At 42.3% G+C, this 25,323-nt stretch overlaps 3 protein-coding genes across 5 annotated transcripts in view; 2 read left to right on the top strand and 1 right to left on the bottom strand.

The window, feature by feature from the left end:
• Nucleotides 1-695: 695 nt before the first annotated feature.
• chrna4b (cholinergic receptor, nicotinic, alpha 4b) lies at nt 696-19,030 on the top strand. 2 transcript variants are annotated; one of them, XM_077515011.1, is made up of 7 exons: nt 3,506-3,529; nt 4,112-4,183; nt 7,159-7,310; nt 8,377-8,421; nt 8,513-8,622; nt 13,822-15,247; nt 17,825-19,030. In XM_077515011.1, the coding sequence occupies exons 4-7, from the start codon at nt 8,392-8,394 to the stop codon at nt 17,948-17,950; spliced, it is 1,692 nt and encodes a 563-aa protein (XP_077371137.1). In that variant the 5' UTR covers nt 3,506-3,529; nt 4,112-4,183; nt 7,159-7,310; nt 8,377-8,391; the 3' UTR covers nt 17,951-19,030. The 2 variants fall into 2 exon arrangements, with proteins under 2 accessions (XP_077371136.1, XP_077371137.1); XM_077515010.1 differs by lacking the exons at nt 3,506-3,529; nt 4,112-4,183 and adding an exon at nt 696-1,027.
• The window catches only part of zgpat (zinc finger, CCCH-type with G patch domain), a 25,807-nt gene continuing 17,717 nt past the window's right edge, over nt 17,234-25,323 (bottom strand). Inside the window, exon 8 of one of the 2 annotated variants that reach the window (XM_077515013.1) lies at nt 17,234-17,953. The gene's annotated coding sequence lies outside the window, so the exon portion shown is untranslated. Of the gene's footprint in view, nt 17,954-24,776; nt 25,022-25,323 lie in introns of those variants that run through there. The other variant, XM_077515012.1, reaches the window with a different exon arrangement.
• Nucleotides 20,653-22,760, top strand: LOC144013224 (uncharacterized). The gene is made up of 3 exons (XM_077511819.1): nt 20,653-20,739; nt 21,084-21,400; nt 21,444-22,760. The coding sequence occupies exons 1-3, from the start codon at nt 20,653-20,655 to the stop codon at nt 22,684-22,686; spliced, it is 1,647 nt and encodes a 548-aa protein (XP_077367945.1). The 3' UTR covers nt 22,687-22,760.

Genomic DNA, 25,323 nt, shown 5'->3' with positions numbered 1-25,323 from the left:
ATCATAAACTGTGACTTCAGCTCAAGTTGGCCATTTATCACATGGTTATTACAGTTCAAGGATTTTCTCCATGATCCTTATGTGTGTTTTCATTCTGTATATGTTTGACTGTTTGATAAATGGCTGAAAGCGGATGGGCCAGAGTTACTCTCCTTAATATTTTCTATCACATGGATGTCTCAAGGCCAGACTTGTGAGATTTTATTGTCTCTCATAGAGGCAGTAAAACATTGGTGGATCTCCACTATCCTCCTTGTCAGGTGGTAAAGAAACTTCTACTGTGAGAGTAGCACTGTTACGCCATAGTTGGACCAAATGTAAATATTTTATATTTATCGTTTGGTTAGACAACCAAATGTTTGCATATCAAGCACTATTTAAGTCAATAGAAGATACAAATGTCAACTTTATAGATGTAAGCAAGGAGACTCGAAACAAGAAATCACTTTGTTGTCGTCAAAATTTAACAGTTCATTTTACACCAGTTAAAATGTTACTTTAATCCATTACATTACAATGGCGGCAACCTGACCCAGCAAAAGCATTATTTCCCATGGGGAAAATGTTTCAAAATCTCAGTGGTTCCATCGTACATCCTTAGAGGGCTGTTGAAGGGCTGGAATGAGGAAGAGAGAGAGAAGGAGAGAGAGTGAGAGAAGGAGGGAGGCGGCTGAGAGATGAGAGTCACAGTGAGGGAGTAACGCATGTAGAAGAGCAGGGAAGCGAACTCATGTGATCCGAGGATTCCACCAGAGCGAGGAGGCACCTGCTCGTGTCGAACCCAGGCAGGCAGGCAGGCAGGCACCCCTCTGTCTCGAGTCAAAGTGGACAGCAGAGTGACAGGGGAGGACAGATGGACGAGGGGGAGCAGCAGCAGGCTGACATTGACTCATTCAACATTTGGCTCTTTAATAAGATCATCTGAAGCAAGAGCACACTGTTTCTATGGCGACGTCCTGCGGCTTGAGGAGCATCATGGGTGTAAACAAATGTTTCAGCTTACTTTTGCTGACTCTCGGCACACAAGGTAATTTTCATTCAGCAAATACTATGGTGCAATGGGTTAGATACTGTATATTTATATAGTTGCTGTGTGTGCTTTTAAAACTTTCAGTCATGTTGAAATCATTTTGAGCTGAAATTGAAACACTGTATGAAATATTTATATTTAATACCAAAGCACCAAGCAGGTTGGGTGGAGGTGTTTATGCATCATGTTTTTGGGTGCTCTTTCCATGCTTCTTCTTTTGACTTTATTTGCCAAAAAAACAAAAACAAACATTTGTTCTCATACCCTCCTCTGCTTGTTATATTCCTGAATCATTTTGGACAAGGTGTAATAAACAAGATTAACAACATGCACAGTTTTCTCAAGTTTCCGTTGAATGAGGATGAACACCTCTGTTGCTTTGGTGACCTGCTAAAAAAGCGTTGCTGGCGACGACGCGCAAACACTGCTAACAGATATTTGCTGCTCATGCACTATTGGCCTCAGAGAGCGCATTGATCAAATGAGGACAGAATTGGGTCCAGCAGTGCCAGGAAACCAGCAGCTAACTAACCTGGGCGTACCAGTTTGCTGTGTGCCTCATAGCAAGGATTAAATCAATGTTACCTTATTTAAAGTGGAAAACTGATATTTGTTCATTTTTTATAACTCACTGAGCAATCAAACAATACTAATGTCATACACAATCTGTTCTGGGACACAGGTGGACCTCCTATTCATTCAGTTATTAAAAAACAAACCAAAAAAACAAAAAAACAAAAACGTATCCTTCAGAAAATCAGTACCATAGAATCTCCATTGACTGAACTTCTTGTTAACTGTCATAAAAGTGTAAAAACAATAATGTATTGACTTCAGCATTTCTCTGTATCTTCCCGATTTATTTAAAATATTTTAGTCCTATCGTTTGTTATCTCTGATTCCATTTTAGATTTTACACTGGTTTTATATGACGTGATGTAACAGCACTGAAAGACCGAGTTTCATTATTAACTGCATGCATGGCATTACATGCTTTGAAAATTAAAGGAAAGAGTTGAAACGGCATAATGAAAAGGGAGAAGAGCCCAATTTCACCAATATGTATTGCTGGAACCACATGTCCATTGAATTTCATTTTCAGTTGTTTCAATCGATTTTTTTTTTTTGTTAAGGTATGAGTTTGCGCAATAGCGTAAGCATATGTCATCATACAGCACAAGCAGTCATGTTCAGTTACTACCATCAGACTTATTATTTCTTATTTAGACTTAGACTTGGACTTGACTTTATTGATCCCTTTGGGATGGCTCCCTCTGGGAAATTTATGGCCTACAAGTGTTTTTTGATGCTAATATTTACTGTAATTATGACTTTACGACAAAATCAGCATAGGTTAGTGTCTATTTTGTGTTCTGACTTTGCAACTATACAACACAAACTTGTTGGTACAAGTGCTAATCTTAAAGATCAACAATTAACAGTTACAGCATTAGAACAATTTCTTGTTGTTTTTGTTGTTGTTTTCACATCAATACACTTTCCCCAGGTTGTCTCCATCAATTGAAAGAAATCGCCTTCTGTGTGTCCATCAAATGGAATGAAAAGTGTCTGCAAGGCCAAGTAGCACCATCGTCCACTATGAAACATTTACTACCTTTGACAACACACATCACTGCTTTGGCTCACATAGTTTCCTTGCTAGTTTTTTTTTTTTTTTTTTGCAGCTTTGAGGGTGCTTCTATTTAATATCAGAAGGACTGGAGGGACATAGCAGGCTAATGATGATACAAATGTTACTGTTGAGGCCACTCTGCTTTGCTGCCGTTTGCTTGATGGGCACCTGCACATGGATTCCAGCGTAAAAAAAAGAAAAGATATGATAATACGTGGGCAGATATTGATTCTGGGCCTATAAAATTTGATGATGCCTGTTTGTAGGCAAGTAAAGGACAGAAAATCGGCTTTGATTGAATGAGTAGGAGGACAACAGCAACATCTGTGTCTCTGTTTTAACATGTAGTAGGTGGATGGACTGGACTGTAACTGACATCGTAGTTGTGACTAAGTCAACAGCAACTCTTCTGGTTGTACTCCAGTAATGCAGTCGGTTTTACAGCAGAAATAGTTTGTTTGTTTTTTATCCACAATTTAAAAATGTTTCCAGGTCATATCTGTAGCAAGCTTTCATCAAAATACCCCAAAGAATGTATAGACCCAGTGTGACGTCACGTTTAAGTGCGCCCCTTGCGGTGGAGGGCAGGGCGTCAATGCGAGTGAATTAGAAAACAATCAGTGTGAACGAGAAAATAGGTCAAACAGTTGATAAATCAGCGACCAATGCTATGGTGAACTTGTGCGCGGCCGAGGGAGGCTCTAAAAGAGAGATGAGATCGCTCTTTCGGCTGCTGGCAGTGATTCTAAACCAGGCGGAAGACAGTGAGGAGTGAAAGACGATCACGGTGGCTAGCACGAAACTACGACGCAACTGCTTTGCACCCACAAAAAGTACGAGGATATGCTCAGATCAGTTTATATCAGGTAGTTTTTCTCTTTTTCATATACAGCTGGTCGTAACATTAACCTCTGATTGTAAATTTGAGGCAGACGTGATGAATGCGCCACTGCCATATTATCTTTAGTGAAACAATCATTCATACTTTTTTTGCATAAGTATTCAAGTAATTTTTAACAGGAAGTTAATGGTTTAACACGATTACCACAATTAACACTTTAACTCGGGCTTGATCTCTGCTGAGGAATGTGTAATAAATGTGCAGTCTGTTTGTTAGCAGCTAAAAAGCTAAGATAGCTTTAAGACTTCGATATACAGCAAGAGGAGTATATCCGGACACAAACGATTTTATGAATGACAATTTATACCATGAAAGTAGTGATTGGCGTACTGTTTCAACCAAAAACAACATACCTTAAGCTTCCACTTCCACTTTGCCCTACAACAAACTCCATTTTTTTTGTAGCTAGCGGCTCCAAACGACTGGTTTCAATGAGTCACAGTAATGTAGTGTTCTACTCGGGACGCTTTTGTGACACTTGACATATTTTTCACCTTTGAACGAAAACGCTCGCCGAAAATCAAGCTCTCCACATTAATTTGTTAAGGGATGTTTGCCCTCCGGGAGGCGCCGCGGGAGCTAAGCGGTGACGTCAGCTGGAAGGGTCTATAGAATTTTGGTGAGTATGAATTCTAATCCATTACATTGAGGTTAGGTTAGGGTGGTGGAGCTAGGGGTTGATCAAACAAGCAGGAAGCTTCGACAGAACAAAACTGAGCGCCGACAAAAATATTAAAACATCTTCTCTCATGGAGGCATTTCATACAATACACTGTGAGTGTGGCATATGGACACGTCATCAAGAAGCTAACACTCTGTACATCCAACAAATTCAGTGCAACTCTGCTTAAATTTTTACTTTGACATAGCGTGATAATGATTCAGCCAGACTGAGCTAGTGTGGTCGGCCAGCTGGCTTTGAATCTTCGACCAGCCTACTGTGATTAGTGGAGAAAGTGTTGTGGGCGTGTTTATGTTAATTACAGCCACTATTAGGCGACAGTGGGATAGAAGTACAAAATGGCTGACTTACATTCCAAAAAAACAATTTGTATACAAACATCCATCCATCCATTTACTACCGCTTATCCGAGGTCGGGTCGCGGGGGCAGCAGCTTTAGGAGGAAAACCCAGACTGGCTCCTCTCAATGCGGAGGAGCAGCGGCTCGACTCTTGAGTCCCTCCCGGATGACCGAGCTTCTCACCCTATCTCTAAGGGAGAGCCCGGACACCCTGCAGAGGAAACTAATTTCGGCCGCTTGTATCCGGGATCTTGTTCTTTCGGTCACGACACACAGTTCGTGACCATAGGTGAGGGTTGGAACGTAGATTGACCGGTAAATCGAGAGCTTCGCCTTTTGGCTCAGTTCTTTCTACACCACGACGGACCGATACAGAGTCCGCTGTATACAAACATTAGAATTTAACATATTTCATCTTTAATTATTTCAAGACATAATCAAAATTCAGTTCCAAAACAATGATCACAGTTCGAATGATAGTTTATTGATCATTCATTAGTGGATGAACACTACAAAGATAAAAATTGTAATTACAAAATTATATACAATAAAATGCCATTAAAAAATAAAGGTTATAATAATAAAATAAGAAGAAATTGCCTGTTACCTGTACAAGTTTGTTTATTGCTGTTGTTGTTGTTTTCTAAAGTAGTTTTGACGGAAATTCAACAACCGGAACAAAATAATTTTATTTCCAAGTTCTAATTTATTTCCATTTCCAAAATGAAATTTATAGAGTCTCCTGAAGGTTGTTTCAGTTGCAATGGTCCACCAAAAGATAAATATTGCAGTGAGTTAAATTGATAGATGGAGTGATGGATGAATATATCACATAAGATATACTAAATAATACAGCAGTACCAAAGTAGTAATTGAAGTCACTTATATAAATCAGTCGATGATGATGAATGGCTCAAATAGAAGAAAGCTCCAACTCAATACGGGCGGAAAAAAATGCTGCATATACAGATCGGCAATCCACTGTGCAAGCCTCGGGACGAGTCTCTAATTGTTCTGGGACCTCGCGAGGTCATATTCTGTGTAATGTGAGTTGGTTCTAAAGGAGTGGAGAGAGGGAGGTGTTCCATTAGATAGGCAGCAAAGGGACACGGGTGCACAGGTGGGAGTACTTTGTGAGGGTGGGGTGACGAAACCTTTTGCAGGCACAACATGTCCTCTGATCCACATTCATCCTTCCTTTTGCTGTTCCCCACTGTCTCGTGTAACCATGACGCCAGCTGGGTCTAGCAGAGGTCGCCTTCTGTTTTCATCACTACAAACATGTGCTCTTTATTGCATAAACTAAATACAATCCAGACAGGTACTGAATAGCATATGAAATATTCATGTTTAGCACACAAAATAAGCTATTCAAAATCAATGTTATTAAAACCTACACATTTTCTAAATAAGTATACCACTTATCCTTATTAGGGTCACAGCCTCACAGGTGAGCTGGAGCCTATCCCAGCTGACTCTGGACTGGTCGCCAGCCAATCACAGGGCAGTCATGCACAATTGCATGACTTTGTATCAACGAGGTGAGCGGTAAACGGAGTTTTTTTTTGTTTTTTTTTCTTTTTGGTTTTTTTCTCAAGCCAATGGAAGATGGTATGCCTATCAAATATTTCCATGGTGGACATGGAAGATGCATACATTATTGCCATTTTGATACAGGGATTTCCGCTGTTTGGAGCTGGCAGTTTCCTGATTTATTGTAAAGTCCAGAAAACGCGAGCAGCTTTATTGGAAATTGGTGGTCTGTGGCAGATGGTCAACACTCAGGCGACGAATGAAATGAATCGCAGGTAGAACGCCACTACGGAGACACTTGGCAAATTGGATACCAACGTGGAAAACTTGTCATATTGCCTCAAGGAATTGATGGCCAATTCAGTCAAGTGATACCGAGTGAGAGCTCCAGTGAACGACTCAAGCCTCAACTCAACTCAACTCAACTCAACTCAACTCTATATATTTAGCACTTTATAACAACCACCGCTGCGTACCAAGTGCTGTACATGGAGCAAAAATACAACAACATACTACAAGACAGTTAAAATAATAAATGAATAACATAAAACTGTCAATACCACAAAACACTCAAACAATACAGAGTCTTATGCAGAGTCAAAAGCCAAAGAATAAAAACAAAACAACCATTAAAATAGCTGTTATTTTGGATTCTTTCTCCTGGATGTTGAAGCTGCCTGACAATGGGGCCCAGCCTATCTCCCCCATTCTCCTGTGCTTCATGTTCCTCTTTAGGAGCCAGCGAAGTCGTCTCCATGGCAACGAGACAATGTGTTTTGTTTTGGTGTGTTGGCTGTTACCAAGTAGAAAGACCTATGCTCACACGCTCATTTGGGCGCACCGTCAGGCTTCCCATTTCAGTTGGTCCTTCTCCATTGGTCGTTGTTTGAATGTCCATTGAACAAGTTGTAATGATTCAAACTATGGCAATAAAGCTATACTTATTCTCTAGATGCAAGGACAGATGGGAAAGGATGTTAAAATGCTTGAATAGCACATTTTAGTCAACTGTTTGTCATTTGTTGTAATCACCTCATAGTGTGTTGCTATGCTGGACCTCGGGCTCATGCTGAGGAAAAACTGCTCCAGGATCTGTTTGTGCGTTACAACAAGCTCTCCAGGCCTGTGGAAAACTCATCAGACACAGTGCTGGTCCACTTTGGTCTTTCTATCGCTCAGCTTATAGATGTGGTGAGTAAAAGCCTCACTACTACTAAGACACAATGCAAGTCAATAAACCGAATACTTCCTCATGTATGTTCCGATTAGTGCTGTCAAACGATTAAAAATTTTAATCTGATTAATCACACTTTTTAATTTTGATTAATCACGATTAACCAGCTAAATTACTTGTGTATTTGCCTAATATAAAATAAATACAAAATACCGTAATATTTTGACATTAATGCATTTTATTATCTGAATGTCATTTCATTTGCAAACATTGATTAAATGCATGTACGCAATTGCATGCATGCGTGTATTGCGCAAAACGTAACAGCATCATATCAATTGGTTGCAATTCAGCAATTATTAATTAATTAATTAATTAAATGCAAATTACTTTTGTTTCATATAAAGTCCCGTCGGGGTGTTTTTTAAAGCAAAATTTACCACCGAGCGCACCAAATGGAGTCACCCCGCTCATCTTGGAACAACAGGTGTAGGAAATGCCGTGCATTGACCTCATCACTGACCTGCGCAGCCTTCAATGTAACCACCCGCGGTTACGTTCAAGGCTCAAGCGCTGTAAAAAAAAAAAATTGTGTGATTATACTGCGTTAATATGTGATTATTGCATCATTTTTTTGTGATTAATTAATCTATTAACGGTTTAACTTTGACAGCCCTAGTTCCGATTAAATATTGCAGACCATGTGGAGAATACAACACATCAAATATACTTTACATAAACCTTGTTTGAAGAATTCTGTTGACTCAGGGAAAACTTGTTTGGTACCAGGAACATACATACATACCTGTATTTATTTACAGCGAGTTCATAGATTGACAATACAAAGACTGCAAGACCCTGAGGATTGTTTTTACTCATAATTAGAGACAGTAGTTGTCCCACATGCTACAAGTCAGCTCTTGGCAAAGTTGTCTTCTCCTGTACAATGTGTCAGCGGCTGAGAGGAGCTTGGCAAACGTTGCAGCCATTAAATGTTAATTTACTTTCTTTAGGGTAAGGTGTGATTGCCTTTGTTTCATACTGTGTTAAAGTAGAATTTGTTTTCTGTTTCCACCAAACAAGGATGAGAAGAACCAGATGATGACAACAAACGTCTGGGTCAAGCAAGTATGTAAATTATAAAAAAGCAAATTGCTACAGTGAATCCAGTGTGGAAGTACAGTATTGTAACTGCTGTATGGCGATTGCTCTCCTCCAGGAATGGAACGATTACAAGCTGCGCTGGAACCCAGAGGAATATGAGAATGTCACCTCCATCCGTATTCCCTCGGAGCTTATCTGGAGGCCTGACATCGTCCTTTACAACAAGTGAGGGTTTCCTTCATTACCATACATTAATGTTAAAGTTAGGGATGACCCTTTCAATACATTTCCTACGAAGCAATATATGGACTTTACTCTGAAAAAAAGGTTATTCAGTATTATGAGAATATCTCATAATTTGTTCCAGCATCATCTATTAAGCAGTGTATCATGTCTGTTCCTGAGAAAGAGCTACACACACACACTCTAATCAAATCTTTTTGGGTGGGTGTTTGATTACCAAGATAAAAATCATATCTCATAATTATTTGCCAAGTAGAGAACAATTAGGGGCTGCAGTGAATTTTGACACTCACTACATAACATTATGACATTTCTTTATTATGAAAGTTTTTCATAATTGGGCTGTTTTTCAGCGTGGCCCTAATAATGCTTGTTAATTATCTTGACCTTGAATTGATAAAAATAATGGTTAATTGTGGAGTCGTTATTAGCGTATTCACTTGAAATGTTTTAGAAGTCTCATTCCAATAAAATTTTTTGATTCAGCCAGTTGGAACAAGATTTAAACATACAGTTAAAAAAAAGAAAAGTAACAATAAGAAAGCCTTGTGCAATGGCTGCTTCACTTTCTATTTAGAAGCCAAACAGAAAATGGGGCTTTTTGTTTGTTTTTAATTACTGCCATGACCAAAATTGTTACCATACATTTTGCATTCTTTGCTTGCTGCTCTAAAATCCAATACAACTCGATTGGTTCCCTGCACAACATAACCTCATAATTACAAACTTGGGATCAGCCGTTTCGACACAACCGACAAAGTTCACAACCATCATGGCTTTATAAATCAATTTATCATGGCCATCCGGCGATAGAATATAGTAAAAGATGACTTTGACGCAGGCACACACGGTGATTCATGCACTAACGCTGCCATCCTTGAGGCAAGCGTAATCACATCAGCAATAATGTGCAGAATCTGCTGATTCGATTCCAACAGAAGGCGTTACTGGATGAAAACAAAAAGAAGATCCTGCCACCGTGCCAACACTCTTGTCCGATGCCAACGTCATAAACTACTTTGGCTGTGAACAAGGTCATACTTAATAGGAATGGCCATAAACAAACTTGGTACTATGAGCAAGGCAATACATTAGGCTGAAGAAGTAGGAGATAAAATGTAATTAAATGTGTTTCAAAGAGCCTCAGATAAAATGCATCCAGTGTAACTGTTATTATGACTGAAGGGAATTCTAAATGGCCAATATAACAATGAAATTTATTAGACATGACATGGTATGAGCAATACAATTATCAAATCGACTTGTCATTCAAAACTGCGTATCTTGTGCTGTCTGCTGATAAAATGGCCTATGGGCTATGAAACTAACAGGACGAGACAAAGGACCAACTGCACACCATCTGCTAAAAGCATATGACACGACCATCAAAATAAAACGACAATATGCTTCGTTTTTGGTTTGGATAATATGTCATCTGTGCAATTACATCTCCCAACTCCTCACCAACTGAGCTATTTGAGGCTTTTCATAAATTATGACCGCACCTGATGCCCAAATTGTAACCCTGATCCTAGCATTTCATACACTAAAGTTACTGCAAAGTGTATTTTTTATGTAGTATGTATGAAAACTTGAGCTTTTGCCCTCCACTGAGAAGAGAGAGAACACTTTCAAGGTGCCGTGCACGAGTCGTTTAAGTGTATGATTTGCATGACATAGAGGAGTCACGGAAAGAAGTCATGTATTGTGCAGCTGAGGTGTTGCAGCGTTGCATGGATGTGCTTACCTTGAGGCAGAAGATAAAAAAAAGCAAAGGTAAGGGAGCATGTCCTTGCTGTAAAACTTTCAGACATCGTAATTCCTTTTCATGGGCAGTGTTCACAGTTGACATACAGTTTTTGCCATGATGTATATAATTCTGAATCCTGGTGCACAGCAAACAAACGGAGTGAGACTGCTTAAAGTCTCGGTCACAAATACCTCTCAAGCGCACAATCAGTTTGTGTGTGGATTTATACATATTTTTCACTGGGTAACAGTTTGGTGGAATCATAAAAACGTAATATGTAACAATGGCATTGTTAAGCTAACTATACTAAAAATGTGTGCACCATGTATAGTATCTTTTTTTTTCTTTCTTAATTTTGGTCCAGACCACCTGAGACCACTTCAAGAGGTGCACCCTGTTCTACTTGTAGATGTCTCCCTCCTCTAACACACAAGATTCAAATGGTTAGCTCATCATCAAGCGCCGTAGAAACCTGATAATGATCCTGTCCTGATCATGAAGTCCACTAGTGGAACAGCATTTATTTGTTTATTTGTTTGCCTGTCATTATATGTATATCAGTGGTGTGGATACCACCAACCCACAATGTCTTTTTTGTTGTTTGTAGTAAATTGTTAAAATTAAAGGGGATTTTCAATATATTGACAATAATATGTTCTATGGCGCCCCACTAGCCTAAATAATGGTATTCTGGTTAATTGTGTGTTAGTGGAATATGAGTTAAGCAGTCAAATCCAGCAGTTTTTATCAATATCAGACGTCGGCCATTTTGACACTTGTCGTTGTTGCGTGAAACTGACATCACAGTTGCTCAGGCAACAACCAATAAAAGCTCAGCTTAAAAAAAAACAGGTGAGCTGTGATTGGTCATTCATTGCCTGAGCCCAGAGTGATGTCATCGTCAGTCGACAGCAAGTGGCAAAATGGCTGCCCCCTGTTCTTTTGTTGTTTTGTCGTTATTTTTATTTTGTATTGATATAAGTGGGCAGATGCATACAATTTTTTAATGGAATTGGAACTGTACTACTCTATTCTCAGCTGGATTTTGTCGCACAAGTCATATTCCACAAATATAATATTAATCAGTGTCATATTTATGACATGACTTCTAGGTTTGTAGGAGCTGAGAGTTCAAGTAATAACGGAGTGACACAGGTTTAACGATGCAAAATTAGAACTTTTAGTATGAACAGCATATGCAACATTTTACAGCATGTGCACAATCCTAGGCCCAAAAAAGTAATAAAATAAAATGTCCTTTTCAAAGTGTTCCTTTTGGGAATTGTTCCGTGAGTTTCCAATTTAGTCCAAGTCAAAGTCAGGGGGTAATAGTCAAAGTTATCGAATGTATCCAAAAGGTGATCTTGTTGTTGGGCAACAAAATTAGCACGATCCTACCACAAGCCGCTAGGCAAGGCAAGGCAAGGCAAGTTTATTTGTATAGCACATTTCATACACAAGGCAACTCCATGTGCTTTACAAAGGAAAGACAACACATAAGCATCAAGAAACCGTAGTTAACATTCAGAGGAAGAAAAATAAATGAAAATAGGTTACAAAATTTACTAAAAAGAAAATACAATAACTAGGGATGTAACAATATCCAAACATCACGATATGATGTTATCACGATATGAAGGTCACGATATGATAATTATCACGATATCGTGGGGAGGTTGGCGATACAAGAAAATGTCACAATGTTGTAAAAAACATCTCATTCTAAAAAAAAAACCCACACAATAGTCTGCTTTTGTAAATTATAGCAATGAAAAATATAAAAATATTATAAACATTATATATAAAAATAGATAAATATTATATATATTGAGGCACTTACTTGCTAATGCAAGCACACATTAAGTTCCTCCACATATTGACTCGGCTCACAAGCATATTACATGCGCCTTCATCTGACCATTAGTGTGGATTTTAAACTTAGAAGGGCCAAAACATGCCGTTTGAAAATTCAACTGCACTAAAACAACTATCCACGAGAGGGTGCTAGAACTACACAAATGGAAATCAACCCAACTTTTTAACAAGTGTGCCGCTTTTAATATCGTGACATGATGACGACGATATATTGTGGCAGTTTTAATATCGCGATATCACGATATTGCCGTTATCGTTACATCCCTACAAGCCGCTGGTTAGGAGGTGTGGCAATCGTTCCTTGTTCGTCGTGGGTAGCTCACCATCAAACGGATCACTGATGCAACTTGTAGGAAGACTGGAGCTTCACCAATCTTTCTTGCATCAAAAAAAAAAAACTGACCTGTATAAAGAACAGGCTTATAGTTCAGGATACTTTATACAAGATAATCTAAGGTTTTCTAGGTGTTGTACAACATAAAATTCTTTTCTGTAAAGAAAATAAAATAGAATGGTTGCAGGAAGGGGACAACCAGTATTTCCTATTAACAATTCAATAAAGTAAAAAATTATAACATTATACATTACAACATTACATTATAACATTATAACATTTTAATTTTTAACACGGTCATTACAATAAAATGTAATGATGTAACCACATTTCAATGATGAACTCTCAAATTCACAAAGGACATATTACCTTTAAGATAATACACATGACTCCCATTTTCAATGTGGCGTATTCTTTTACCCATTTTAAATAAAATAAAATAAACTTCCTTCTATTGTCAGTAGCTTTAACCTCAAATCACAATCAGGAAGAAAAAAAAGTGTGAGTACTTCACTGTCAAAATCACACAAGTACTTGTTTTTTGTTAAACAATCAGCATAGATTTCCCTTTTAGGTCATAAAATAAAAAAATACATTCTCCAGAAACAACACAAAAGTGCAAAAATATATTTATATAGCCGCTAGAGCTTAGCCCCATTCACCTCGTGTTCTCCACACACACAATCACAGAGAACTTTATAGAGCTAGCTTACCAAGGAAGAGGGTTTTTCACCCAAAAGCATGGCAGTAAAAGGCTTCATTGTGAGTTCTCGAACTTCTAAAATCACATTTAGACGGGTTTACAATTCAATGTTAGATACCAAAGAAATTAACTAAGTTTCCATACCGTTTCCGTTGGTTTACTTCCAAAATTCCACACGGTAGAAATCAGAAGCCAGTGCTATTTGCCAAGTTAAACTATAGTAAACATTTCAGAGCAGAGAGCACTACTTCGTGTTTATTTACCACATAAACTTCCGGTTTTCAAAATATTAAACATACGACTCAAAAATAAAATACAGCAATAAACATGATTCGTTAACCCCGTTTAGGTGGGTTACATTTAGTTTATGAGGTGACATATAACATATTATTGCCAAGAAATCTTTAATGTTGACTTCCCCTTTCAGTGGAAAAAAAAAGTGAAATGGATGGTATCTCAGGGGACATGACAATTTTGGGAAATCACTGGTCTAATTCATATACTGTCACTTGTCTGCAGTGCTGACGGTGACTTTGCGGTAACCCACCTAACTAAGGCACACCTCTTCCATGATGGGCGGATAAAGTGGATGCCACCAGCCATCTACAAGTCTTCATGCAGCATCGATGTCACCTTTTTCCCCTTTGACCAACAAAGCTGCAAAATGAAGTTTGGCTCGTGGACCTATGACCGAGCCAAGATTGACCTTATCAGCATGGCCAGCGACGTAGATCAGATGGACTACTGGGAGAGCGGCGAGTGGGTTATTATGAATGCAGTGGGCAAGTACAACACCAAAAAGTACGAGTGCTGCACTGAGATCTATGCAGACATCACGTACTACTTCATCATCCGAAGGCTGCCGTTGTTCTACACCATTAATCTTATCATCCCCTGTCTGCTTATCTCCTGTTTGACTGTGCTGGTGTTTTATTTACCGTCACAATGTGGAGAGAAGATCACCTTGTGTATTTCCGTTTTATTGTCCCTAACTGTATTCCTGCTGTTGATCACAGAGATAATACCGTCTACATCCTTGGTGATTCCACTCATTGGCGAATACTTGCTGTTCACCATGGTCTTTGTAACACTTTCAATTATAATTACCGTCTTTGTTTTGAACGTACACCACCGATCACCTCAAACCCACGGAATGCCTCACTGGGTGCGAAGGGTGTTTTTGGACATGGTGCCCAGGGTCCTCTTCATGAAGAGGCCCCCCGGCACGGCCAAGCAACACTGCAAGAAGTTGATTGAGATGATGCACCGCCCAACCATAATATCAGCAACAGGCAACTCTCAGACCTTTTGGATGGGTTTAGAGACGGGGCTGACACAAATAGGACAGGTCGACAAGAGCCTCCCAAAGACTCCATCCGACAGCCCAAACATCCGCGTCTGCTCTCCGTCTCCATCATCCTCCCCTGTCAAGGAACTCAACCAGGAAGATCCCCCAGTTAAGGCCAACATTTTCTACCAGTCACCCACTAAACAGTATTCAGGTCTTCAACGAGGACAAAACTCCTCCGTCTTGTCTTCTTCTCAACTTTCTTTACCCCCAACTTTCCCTCTCGCACCGCTTCGCAGCCTTTCCAAGGAAGGCGCAAATAAACTGTCGTCAAATGGCCGCTCGCTCAGCGCAGAGCAAATGTCTGACTTGCAGAGGGAGCTTCCACTGAGAGCTGCACAACGGTGTCACTCGGGTGGCTTCCAGTACTGTTGCCTGCACAAGGAAGGGCCGGAGAAATGGACCGGGACTGCAGACCGAACCAAACAACAAGCCCCAACAAACTGCCTCACAGAAACCGTCAAAGCAGAGCCCACTAAAGACCCACGAAGCCAACAAGAGGCTGTGATTCATCGCATGTCTCCTGCTATGCAACGAGCCATCGAGGGAGTTCAGTACATAGCTGATCATCTCAGGGCAGAGGACGACGACTTCTCAGTGAGTTGATAGATATGTTACCTATGTAAAAAATCCCTTTTCAAAAGTATCTGTAAAAGGTTTCTCTGAAACGCTCATGCAGTTACAGAGTTTAAAAAATGTATATAGCCTATATCTAATTAACAATAGGGTCACCAGACATCCCAGATTGACCGGAACAGTCCGTGTTGTGAGCCTTGGGTCCCAAGTCCTGGCGGATTTCGCCAACTGTACTGTTTTGTCTCGATTTTACACATTTTCCGCCCTGGCTTCCTGATTTTTTGCCATGTGTGTGTAAGTGTAGTGTGTAAGTTGTCATCGCGATTCATATGGTAAACCCATTCAAATGGAATTTAACTGTTAATTCCTTTCTATTTACTTTCACATTCCGTTTGCATTTTTTTCGAATCCGCATCTACTCACTTGCATGCATGTTTTCATCATACCGAATCTAAGAATCATGGGAAATGTAGTCCTACTATCCAAATACTCTGGATACTGATGCTGTACCTAACGCAAGCTCAGCTACGTAAACAGCACAGCTTCCAATAGCTGCCGGGACCAAACAAAAATGGTTGGATAATCATGAATGCATTGATTGTTTAGCGCTCTTGGACTGTCAGCCAAGATAGCATTTAGCAATAGCTAAAATAATAACACAACGCGACAAAATAGTGCCCACCCCTACCTCCGTTGACCAAGATGGGGTAGATGTCACAGACTTCCGGGTTTCCACATCATCGCCGATTCCGGCCACATTCTAACACTCGTAACCCCACCCCTACGCCCCCCAACCACGCAAATACTTTGGACATCTGAGAACGGCAAACTACACACTCTCACACGTCGACGGGAACGCGCAACCGAGGGGTGGAAGCGCAACCAAGCCCACACGTCGCAAACAGGAACCGGAAACAGCACTGGTGTGTGGAACCCGGAAGTGCCGCATGCCACGGAAGAGGCGGGACTGTTTTTGCACAAGTGTTTGTTTCCGGTTCCTCTTGTGACGTAATTGGCTGCGTCCCAATACTCACATTTCCACCTTCACGCACTTCCGGCAAAAGTGTGACGTGTACACTGCAGTTTCCGGTTTCCACTATCCAAGCAAAATGGCTTTATTTTTCATTCGTTCTCTGCTCGATTTACCTCACCTTGCTTTGTCGGACGTAAGTCGTATAATAAAAGCACATTCATCCACGTTAGCTTAAAAAAAAAAAAAAAGACAAAGGATTTAAGCTATATGTGTGTTCCATTCAAACAACACAGTGATGGCTCCTCTTGTCAACGAACGCCGTCCTTTCTCTGATGTGGCCTCCAGTATATTCTCTTTCAAAAAATGCCGACTACGGTGGATGGCAACAAGCCACCGATGTTGTGTCTCCGCGTCAGAGGGAAATAAAAAAAAAAGTAAAAAAAAAAAAAAAAAAAGTATGCCATTATAGCTAGCGCTAGCGTTACACAACGGGACACAGCAACACTGAGTATAAGTGGTTGTTGTACGCATATGCTTATATTTATTAACTTTTTTTATTTTTACCTTTTTTTTTCTCTGATTGACTTTTTCCACCGAAAGTCCATTGGCATATACCCCATTGCGCATTTAGGTGTCTTAAGGTGACGGTCGTTTCGTGTTAGTATTAGACTCGGCCAATTACGTCACAACAGGAACCAGAAACAAGTTCTTGTGCAAAAACAGTCCCGCCTCTTCCGTGGCATATACACCATAGGCGAGCAATTAAATTTGGTGAGAATTTTGTATACTCGATTTTTAGCGAAATTGTACGTCCCAGTTTTTAATTTTGAAAATCAAAACACGTAAGTACAGAAAGCAGGTGGTCAGATTCTTAAAAATAAATAAATAAATAAACAATAAATCAGAGGCTTTAAGCTGTTTGATGCCACTCGCACTTGAAGTTTACTGTCAAAATAAGCTGTAAAACACAGAGAATTAGACTTAGCCTAATGCTAACTAACAATGCAAAACTCCATATACAGTACAAGCTAACACATAGCATCTGTGTCCCTGTGTCAATGCCATTTTTTTGCAATTACGTATAGCTAAAATATTTAGCCTACGAGAAAAACATAAACATGTTTTATGTTACCTGCTTCATGCTTAAGGGAGAGTGGCTGTTGCATTTACCTTGTTTGATTTCAAGTAATATTTTAGTCTCAGAACATTACAATTGAGTGCTATCAATATTTTCAGTATGGCCCCAACTTACAGTATACACCTTCATACGTCGTAGCCATATTACTTCATGACACCAGGCTAAATAGCTGTTTCATGCATGTCGTTGAAAAAAAAAATATAAAAAAATAAAAAAAATAAAAAAAGAGTAGAAAAGAATTTTAGTCATCTCACAGCAAAGGTCTAACAGTGAAACAACTGGACCTCAGCAATCAACCTTTTCATAAGCGAGGACAAGATTGAATGACATTTAGCGAGCTGCCCTAATCAAAAAAAAAATTAAAAAAAATCCACTCATCCACTTGTGAGGAATCACTCGATGGTGAAAACCGACAGCTGACTAACAGGACGTTGGTGTCTTGGAATAAGTGTTCAATGTCCGTATTTGCTGTTTCCCTGTTTGTTAGGTGAAGGAAGACTGGAAGTACGTCGCCATGGTCATTGACAGGATATTCCTCTGGATGTTTGTACTGGTGTGTATACTGGGATCAGTGGGACTCTTTCTCCCTCCTTGGCTGGCTGGAATGATCTGAAATCTGCTGTCCCAAGAGAAGAGAAAACAGTTATTTCACCTGTTTTTGTATTTTTTTCAAAGCAGCTTCAAGTGTTTTGTCCCAGATTAACTTAAAGGTTATGAACAAGGAACAAGGTAGGAAGTCTGTCATCAAATCCTGGGAGCTCATAAATACTTTATGGGGCCGTGAAAACATCCCTTTATAACTCTCCATTTTGACATTGAGCTTTGCATCTCTAACTACCGCCTCTGTAACTTGAATGTCACTCAGTAGGGTGCAGACCTCCTCCAAGGATGAACAATCCTAATTTTGTTCTCCTTTTTAGATGCATTTATTCTATCTACCATTGAACTTGCCATTAAGATTTGTGCATTATTCACTGCGTAATCAAGGTAAATATTGTCTTTTTTTTTTCTTTTTTTTTCCAATTAAGGATATTAATCAAACAACAATCACAAATTAAGAATTTCGGCCCATTATGTGTAATCAATTTTTAATGAACCGTGTCTTCAAGATTGAGGCAAAATTGAGTGCAGTATTTAGTTGCAACCATAAGAGGTGCTGTTCTTCAACGCCAGCATTGAAAGACAGAACATTCAAATAAGTATTTTTTAGAAGTAAATCTGTTCCATCAGTGTTTGAATATGAATTTCTAACACAGATTTTTTTTTTTTTAGCATTAAAATTTAACGTGCCAAAAAATAAATAAATAAATAAATCTGGATCTCAAAAAAATCCAGTGGAAAAATATTCCCAATCTAAAAAAAAATCGATGAAAAATATTCAATATCTTGAAAAAGTAAGTCTAAAAAAATAAATTCAGCTGCAAACATTTCAACAGTTTCCTATTAAAAATATTTGAAATGTTCTTTCCTGCCCTTTTCCACATGACAGATGATAGAATGTGCAACACTATCCAAACCAGCATCAAGCAACATTTTAAACTCAATCACAATCAGTTTAAAATGTAGAAAAACCCCCAAAACAAAACATGGAATATAAATAAAATAGAATAATAAAAGCATTCTGTACGCCCAGTATCATCATGTTTTGGTTTGCACTGTAAAGCTTTCTACCTATAATTAATTAAACATATACTTCTTTGATCATTCAAAAATGCAATGTACACATTATTTAGAATGTCGCGTGTGTGCGAGAGAGAGAGAGAGAGAGAGAGAGAGAGAGAGAGAGAGAGAGAGAGAGAGAGAGAGAGAGAGAGAGATGCAGCTTTACCCTGTTTGCAGTTGACTTAACTCATCTGTTAGATTTGTTTTGATCGTTCTCAGACTTATCATGGACCTTGCGGTAAATAAAGAGGAATGTTGCACTAGTCCACAGTAGATGTGATGAAATAAAAACATGGATGAGTTTTTCTCATATTCCACTTGTGATAATTGCAGTTCTATTTCGTCCCTCCCGACCGCCAGAAGGCAGTTCGAGTAATGCATACCAAATTAGTCACCTGTGACCCCTGGATGACCCTAGAAGGGTATAAGTTCCGGTGTCACCCAAGGTTCGTTTCCTCTTTTCTTCTCGTATGCATACGACACATTTTCGAAGAGTGTAAGAATTGGGATTTGTATTTATCCTCTTGACCGCGCCGCTTGGAGCCTTGTGACCGGATCGGTCGGAGCTGCGTAGTTCGCCCTCCAAAGGCTGCGGCGACTGTGTTTTTCTTTCCTTCGTTTGTGACCCGACGTGGTCGCGTATTCTAACCTCCCGTGGGGTAAGGTTATTGACTACTTGTTGTCTACTTTGCCGTCTAATTTCCGCATTTACTGGGTGTTTTTTGTGTGGCTAGCCTCGCGTTAGCGCCCTGGCTACCACGGCTCGTGGTTTACCCTATTTTTTCCTCCGCTGGCTTTGGCAGCGTTAGCGCTTCTCTCGGTTTATTAGCGGCGCTTTCTCCGACGGTGTTGCCGTTTGGTTGTTGCTTTTCTTTTTGTGCCTTTGCTGGTGAGGGCAGCGTCAGCGTCCCCGCTCCCAGCTTACGGCGTCGCGCTTTTCGCTCGATTGTTTGTCTTACTTACTTTTGTGCGTGTCCCGCCTGCGGTGCGCACCTGGCTTCAGCCCTTCTCTCAGCTTGTCGCTGCTTTCGCGACTGCTGTCTGCCCCTCTCGCCCATCGGCCGCTCCGTGTGCGTCTGCTGCGCAGGTGGCGTTCGCGCGCCTTCCCTCAGCTTATCGCTACTATTAACGACTAACTGTCTGCCCCGGCCCTCCGTCGGCTTCTCGGTGTACGTCTGCTGCGCAGGTGGCGTTCGCGCGCCTTCCCTCAGCTTATCGCTAGTATTGGCAACTGGCTGTCTGCCCCCGCCCTCCGTCGGCTGCTCGGTGTGCGTCTGCTGTGCAGGTGGCGTTCGCGCCCCCTTCCCTCGGCTTATCGCTGCTTTACCGGCTTACTGTTTGCCCCGACCCACGCGTCGGCTGCTCGGTGTGGGTCTGCTGTGCAGGTGGCGTTCGCGCCCCCTTCCCTCGGCTTATCGCTGCTTTACCGGCTTACTGTTTGCCCCGACCCACGCGTCGGCTGCTCGGTGTGGGTCTGCTGTGCAGGTGGCGCTCGCGCCCCCTTCCCTCAGCTTCCCGCTCATCGCTGTTTGGGCCTCTTTGTGTTCACAATGGAGGACTCCCGTTGCTGCGTGGACTGTGGTATCCTCTTTGAGGCCTCCGATGTCCTGGACGATCGCTGCCCGAGGTGTCTTGTTTCTGACCGTGCCGGGGATGGCCGGGCCTGCAGTCCTGGTGTCAGTGACCCCAGTCCACTGGGTCATCTGTCGTCCTCCCAACCGAGGAGCCGGAAACGTCTCGGTGTGTCCTCTGCTGTACATGCCCCCCCCCCCCCCCCCCCCCCCCCAGGAAAAGGGCGGCGCAGCGGACGACTCGCTTCGGAGGTTGGGCACCTTCAGGCTGAGCTGGCAGAGGTGAGATCTCTTCTGCAGGACCGTCACCCTCCCACACTTACGGGGGGGCCGGGACCACCTGCCCTGAAGGCTCAGGGAAGTTGGTCTGTGCGCGACAGGGTCGATCACATCAATGTGCTGGAGCTTCGGGCGGTGCACTTGGCACTCATGCACTTCTTGCCATACCTGAGCGGACGGCATGTTCTCATACGGTCGGACAACACCACGGCCGTGTTTCACATAAACCATCAGGGCGGCGTCAGGTCCGCCCGTCTGTTGGAGACCTCCCAGCACCTTCTCAGGTGGGCTGCTCCCCGTCTGGCCAGTCTACGGGCCACCTATCTGCCGGGGGTTCGGAACCAGCTCGCGGACTCTCTCTCCCGTCGGGGTCCTCCTCCGGGAGAGTGGCACCTCCACCCAGAAGTGGTGCGCATGATTTGGAGCAGCTTCGGCACGGCGGAGGTCGATCTCTTTGCCTCCGAGGACTCGACCCACTGCCCACTTTGGTTTTCCCTGAGCGAGACCACCAGCCCTCTGGGTCTGGATGCACTGGCGCAGCCGTGGCCAGAGTGCCTTCTCTACGCCTTTCCGCCGCTCCCTCTGATATGGCTGACGCTTCAGAGAGTTCTTCAGGAGGGGCACACGCTGTTGCTGGTGGCCCCCTTCTGGCCGGCCCGGACGTGGTTCCCCCTGCTCCGTCAACTGTGCTCCGGCGAGCCGTGGCGTCTCCCCGACAGGGAGGACCTGTTGTCTCAACAGGGAGGTCGGGTTTGGCATCCCGACCTCGGCGCCTTCGCTTGTGTGTTTGGCCACTGAGGGGCCCCAACCGCTGCTGACCGGCTGTACAGAGTCTGTCACGCGGACCATTCTTAATGCGAGGGCACCGTCCACTCGGCTACAGTATGCCAACAGGTGGAAGTTGTTTGTGGCGTGGTGCGGAGAACGCGGGGTGGACCCTGTTTCGTGTTCCATCCCCACCATCCTGGATTTCTTGCAGTCCCTCCTGGATAAGGGCAGGTCTCAGTCGACTCTGAAGGTGTATGTGGCAGCTATTTCTGCCCGGCATGTTGGTGCTGATGGCTGCTCCGTGGGGCGCCATGAGCTGGTGTCCTTGTTCCTCAGAGGGGCTCTGCGTCTTCGTCCCCGCCCGGCTCCTCGGGTTCCGGCGTGGGATCTGCAGTTGGTGCTGGACGGCCTGTGCAGGCCTCCCTTCGAGCCCCTGGCAGGGGCGGACCTTCTGTGGGTGTCGCGCAAGACTGCACTCTTGCTCGCCGTTGCCTCCGCCAAGCGCGTCAGCGACCTACACGCTTTATCGGTTAGCCCTGAATGCCTGCGATGGCACCCGGATGGCGCCGGCGTCACTCTGTGGCCAAACACTGCCTTCATTCCCAAGGTGTTGTCTGGCTCTCGTTCTAACCAGCCTCTACGGCTTAAACGTTATGTACCCACTCCTGCTGATGGCGGGGACAGGCCGGAGCTCTTGTGTCCGGGGAGAGCCTTGCAGTGTTACATTGACGCTACGGCAGGCATGCGTACGTCTGCCCAGCTTTTTGTTTGTTATGGTGGTCCTACCAAGGGCTCCGCTCTCTCCAAGCAGCGCTTGTCTCACTGGGTCGTGGATGCCATTCGCCATTCCTACCTGCTGTCGGGCCGCCCCCTGCCGTCAGGGGTGCGCTGTCACTCCACCAGGAGCATTGCCACGTCTTGGGCCGCCCTGAGGGGTGTTTCCCTGGAGGATATCTGTGCTGCTGCCTCATGGGCGACGCCTTGCACCTTCTCCAGGTTTTATAGCGTGGATGTCGCCTCTCCCCATCCGCTTGGCGTGATCTTGGGTCCTGCTGGGGCTTCTCAGTGAGGTTTGTGTCTGAGATCCCTCGCGACTACGCCGGTATTAGTCATTCAGTGCTTAAAGCACCGCCTTCTGGCGGTCGGGAGGGACGAAATAGAACGAAAGTTACAACTGTAACTGCGGTTCTATGAGTCCCGGACGACCGCCAGGGCGTCCTGTCGCTCGGAATCCTCGTGTTCACGCGAGAAGATTCCGTAGGAAACGAACCTTGGGTGACACCGGAACTTATACCCTTCTAGGGTCACCCAGGGGTCACAGGTGACTAATTTGGTATGCATTACTCGAACTGCGCATGCGCGAAAGGAACATTCAGTGCTTAAAGCACCGCCTTCTGGCGGTCATCCGGGACTCATAGAACCGTAGTTACAGTTGTAACTTTCGTTTTACAACACTGAAGCAGTTTTCCTTTCACTCTGAACCTACACAAGGTGAGAACATTGCGAGAAGGGCTGTATGAAGAACAGCTTTGAGATTGAAAGTGTGAATAAAAGCCTCCAAAAGTCAGCTCCAAATGAAAAATATCACCCATCATAACTCAACACTGGCAGACGCTATACCAAGATTGTTTTATATAAAGCTGTCTGGCAAAGAGCCATGGATGAGGACTAAAGACAAAATGTGTTATTCACAAACCATTCTGAAGGACATGGACTAAATTGAAGGAAGCACATAAACAAACCCCTGGCTTGTGTTTGGTCTGTTATAGATTGAAACATTCTTTGGAAAAGAATTTGACAGAAAATGAATTTGTTGTCAAGTGGATACTTCAACCCTCTTCAGCTTTACACACTTTCACACACATATGGACTCACACTTTATTGTATTCTCATTGTCACCACCTTGAGAATTTAAAGGACAAACTTACGTATTCCATAAATAACACATCTGATGGGGAAAAAAAAACCAAGAAATTATACAAAGCAATACTGGACCATCACGGCCACAAAGTTTTTATGTTGGCTTAAACATAACAACCGACTTTTACAACTTAAATGGTCACATTTTTTCAATGCAATTGTAATAATTTATTCCCAACAGTCTATTCTCTTCATTTTGTAACATTTCTCTTGGCTGTTACATCCAATACATGTATGTTGACATTCAATTTTCTTTTTTGGCCAATCAGATTTTGTCCAGAATTAACTCTGACTGCCACACCATATAAAAACAAAACAAAACAAAAAAATCCACAGTGCCAGCCGGTTTTGAGCTTTTTAACTCATCTTTCAAGGCAAAAAGAATATTGTTTGCCTTTACTACATATACAATGTGGCTACTAAATAAAAGATCGCATTCCATTCAAAGAAATTTTACTAATCATTATTAAACGTCTTTGGCAGTCAAAGAGTTTTAATTTGATAACTTATTTACTTTTCATCTGCGATTGGCTGGCAACCAGTCCAGGGTGTCCCCCGCCTACTGCCCAGAGCCAGCTGAGATAGGCGCCAGCACCCCCCGCGACCCTTGTGAGGAATAAGCGGTCAAGAAAATGGATGGATGGATACTTACTTTTCATGTTCAATTAACACCTTTAAAAACAAAATTTTCCACTTGCTATGGACTGAAGATGACATCACCTGTGCTGAGAAAGTCGCTAACGACCAATCATGACTCACCTGTTTTCTGGTTTTGGTCAGCAAACTGAGCTAGGTCATTACCTACTTCCTCAGCATAGGTGATGTCATCTTCAGTCCACAGCAAGTGGAAAAATAGTTTTAAAAGGCGTTCATTGAACATGAAAAGTTATGAAGTTATCAAATTAATTCTTTGTTTTGTTTTATTCATTTTTTCCTTTCGGACACATTACAGGTTACATCGATCACATCATTCAAGGGCTGATGGGCAGAAGCCATGGCTAATTAAATTCTGGGCAAAATATTAACGTTTTACTGCTGAAAATGGTTCAATGGATCAAGTATCCCTTTAAACTGTATTAGCAATGAGATTTCCAATTCATCTTAATAATGTCAGCATTTTCCCGTTCTCTGATTGGTTAGTCACGGAAAGCTAGACTAGGACGACATGTCTGTAGCAAGCTGATTTAGATTATTTTATTGTTACATTTCCATTATATTACTTTTTTTTTTCTTTTCAAAAAAGAGCAAATATCTTTGGTCTTGTGTGACTTGAGTTGCAACATGCCCGGGGCTGGTAAAAGAAAGTGTGCTTTAGCATGCTGCTCTGTTGTGGTAATGCTTGCCAGATGGCAGCAGCTGGAACAGAACACGGTTGAAGTGGCTGGATCCTTAATAATTTTCTGGGTCTTGCCGATGCACTGACTGGTGTCGATGTCCTATAGGCGGGGGAGCTCACAGCCGCTGATCGCTGGATTTTTCTGCAGCTGTGAACAGTACAAGTTCCCATGTTAGGATGCTGTGACCCTGTCGAAAACAGGCAGAATAATAGAGCCCCTGCAAAACGTCTTCAGCCTTCTCAAGTGGACGAGGCGTTGTTGAGCCTTCTTCACCACCTGATCAGCATGCAGCGTACCCATAATTTCAGATCCTCCATGATGTCAGGAACATAAACTGGCTCACCATGTCACTCGGAATATGGGCCAGAAAGTCCACTACCAAATTTTTGTTCTTCTCCTGATGGTATTAATTAGATAAACCCAAAATGAAGGAGCACGAAGCATAAATC

This window comes from Festucalex cinctus, chromosome 2 (genome assembly GCF_051991245.1).
Source record: "Festucalex cinctus isolate MCC-2025b chromosome 2, RoL_Fcin_1.0, whole genome shotgun sequence".
NCBI lineage: Eukaryota > Metazoa > Chordata > Actinopteri > Syngnathiformes > Syngnathidae > Festucalex > Festucalex cinctus.
The sequence above is the reverse complement of the archived record's forward strand: the minus strand, read 5'-3'. Positions and strand labels throughout refer to the sequence as shown.

Excerpts from the sequence above, each read along its gene's own strand:
- LOC144013224 (XM_077511819.1), top strand. The coding sequence starts at position 20,653 with ATGGCCGGGCCTGCAGTCCTGGTGTCAGTGACCCCAGTCCACTGGGTC. Across the intron at positions 20,740-21,083 it reads GAGGAGCCGGAAACGTCTCG|GGCGGCGTCAGGTCCGCCCG; the intron begins GTGTGTCCTCTG and ends ATAAACCATCAG. Across the intron at positions 21,401-21,443 it reads CTGGCGCAGCCGTGGCCAGA|ACGCTTCAGAGAGTTCTTCA; the intron begins GTGCCTTCTCTA and ends CTGATATGGCTG.
- chrna4b (XM_077515010.1), top strand. The coding sequence starts at position 946 with ATGGCGACGTCCTGCGGCTTGAGGAGCATCATGGGTGTAAACAAATGT. Across the intron at positions 7,311-8,376 it reads TCGCTCAGCTTATAGATGTG|GATGAGAAGAACCAGATGAT; the intron begins GTGAGTAAAAGC and ends CCACCAAACAAG. Across the intron at positions 8,623-13,821 it reads GACATCGTCCTTTACAACAA|TGCTGACGGTGACTTTGCGG; the intron begins GTGAGGGTTTCC and ends ACTTGTCTGCAG.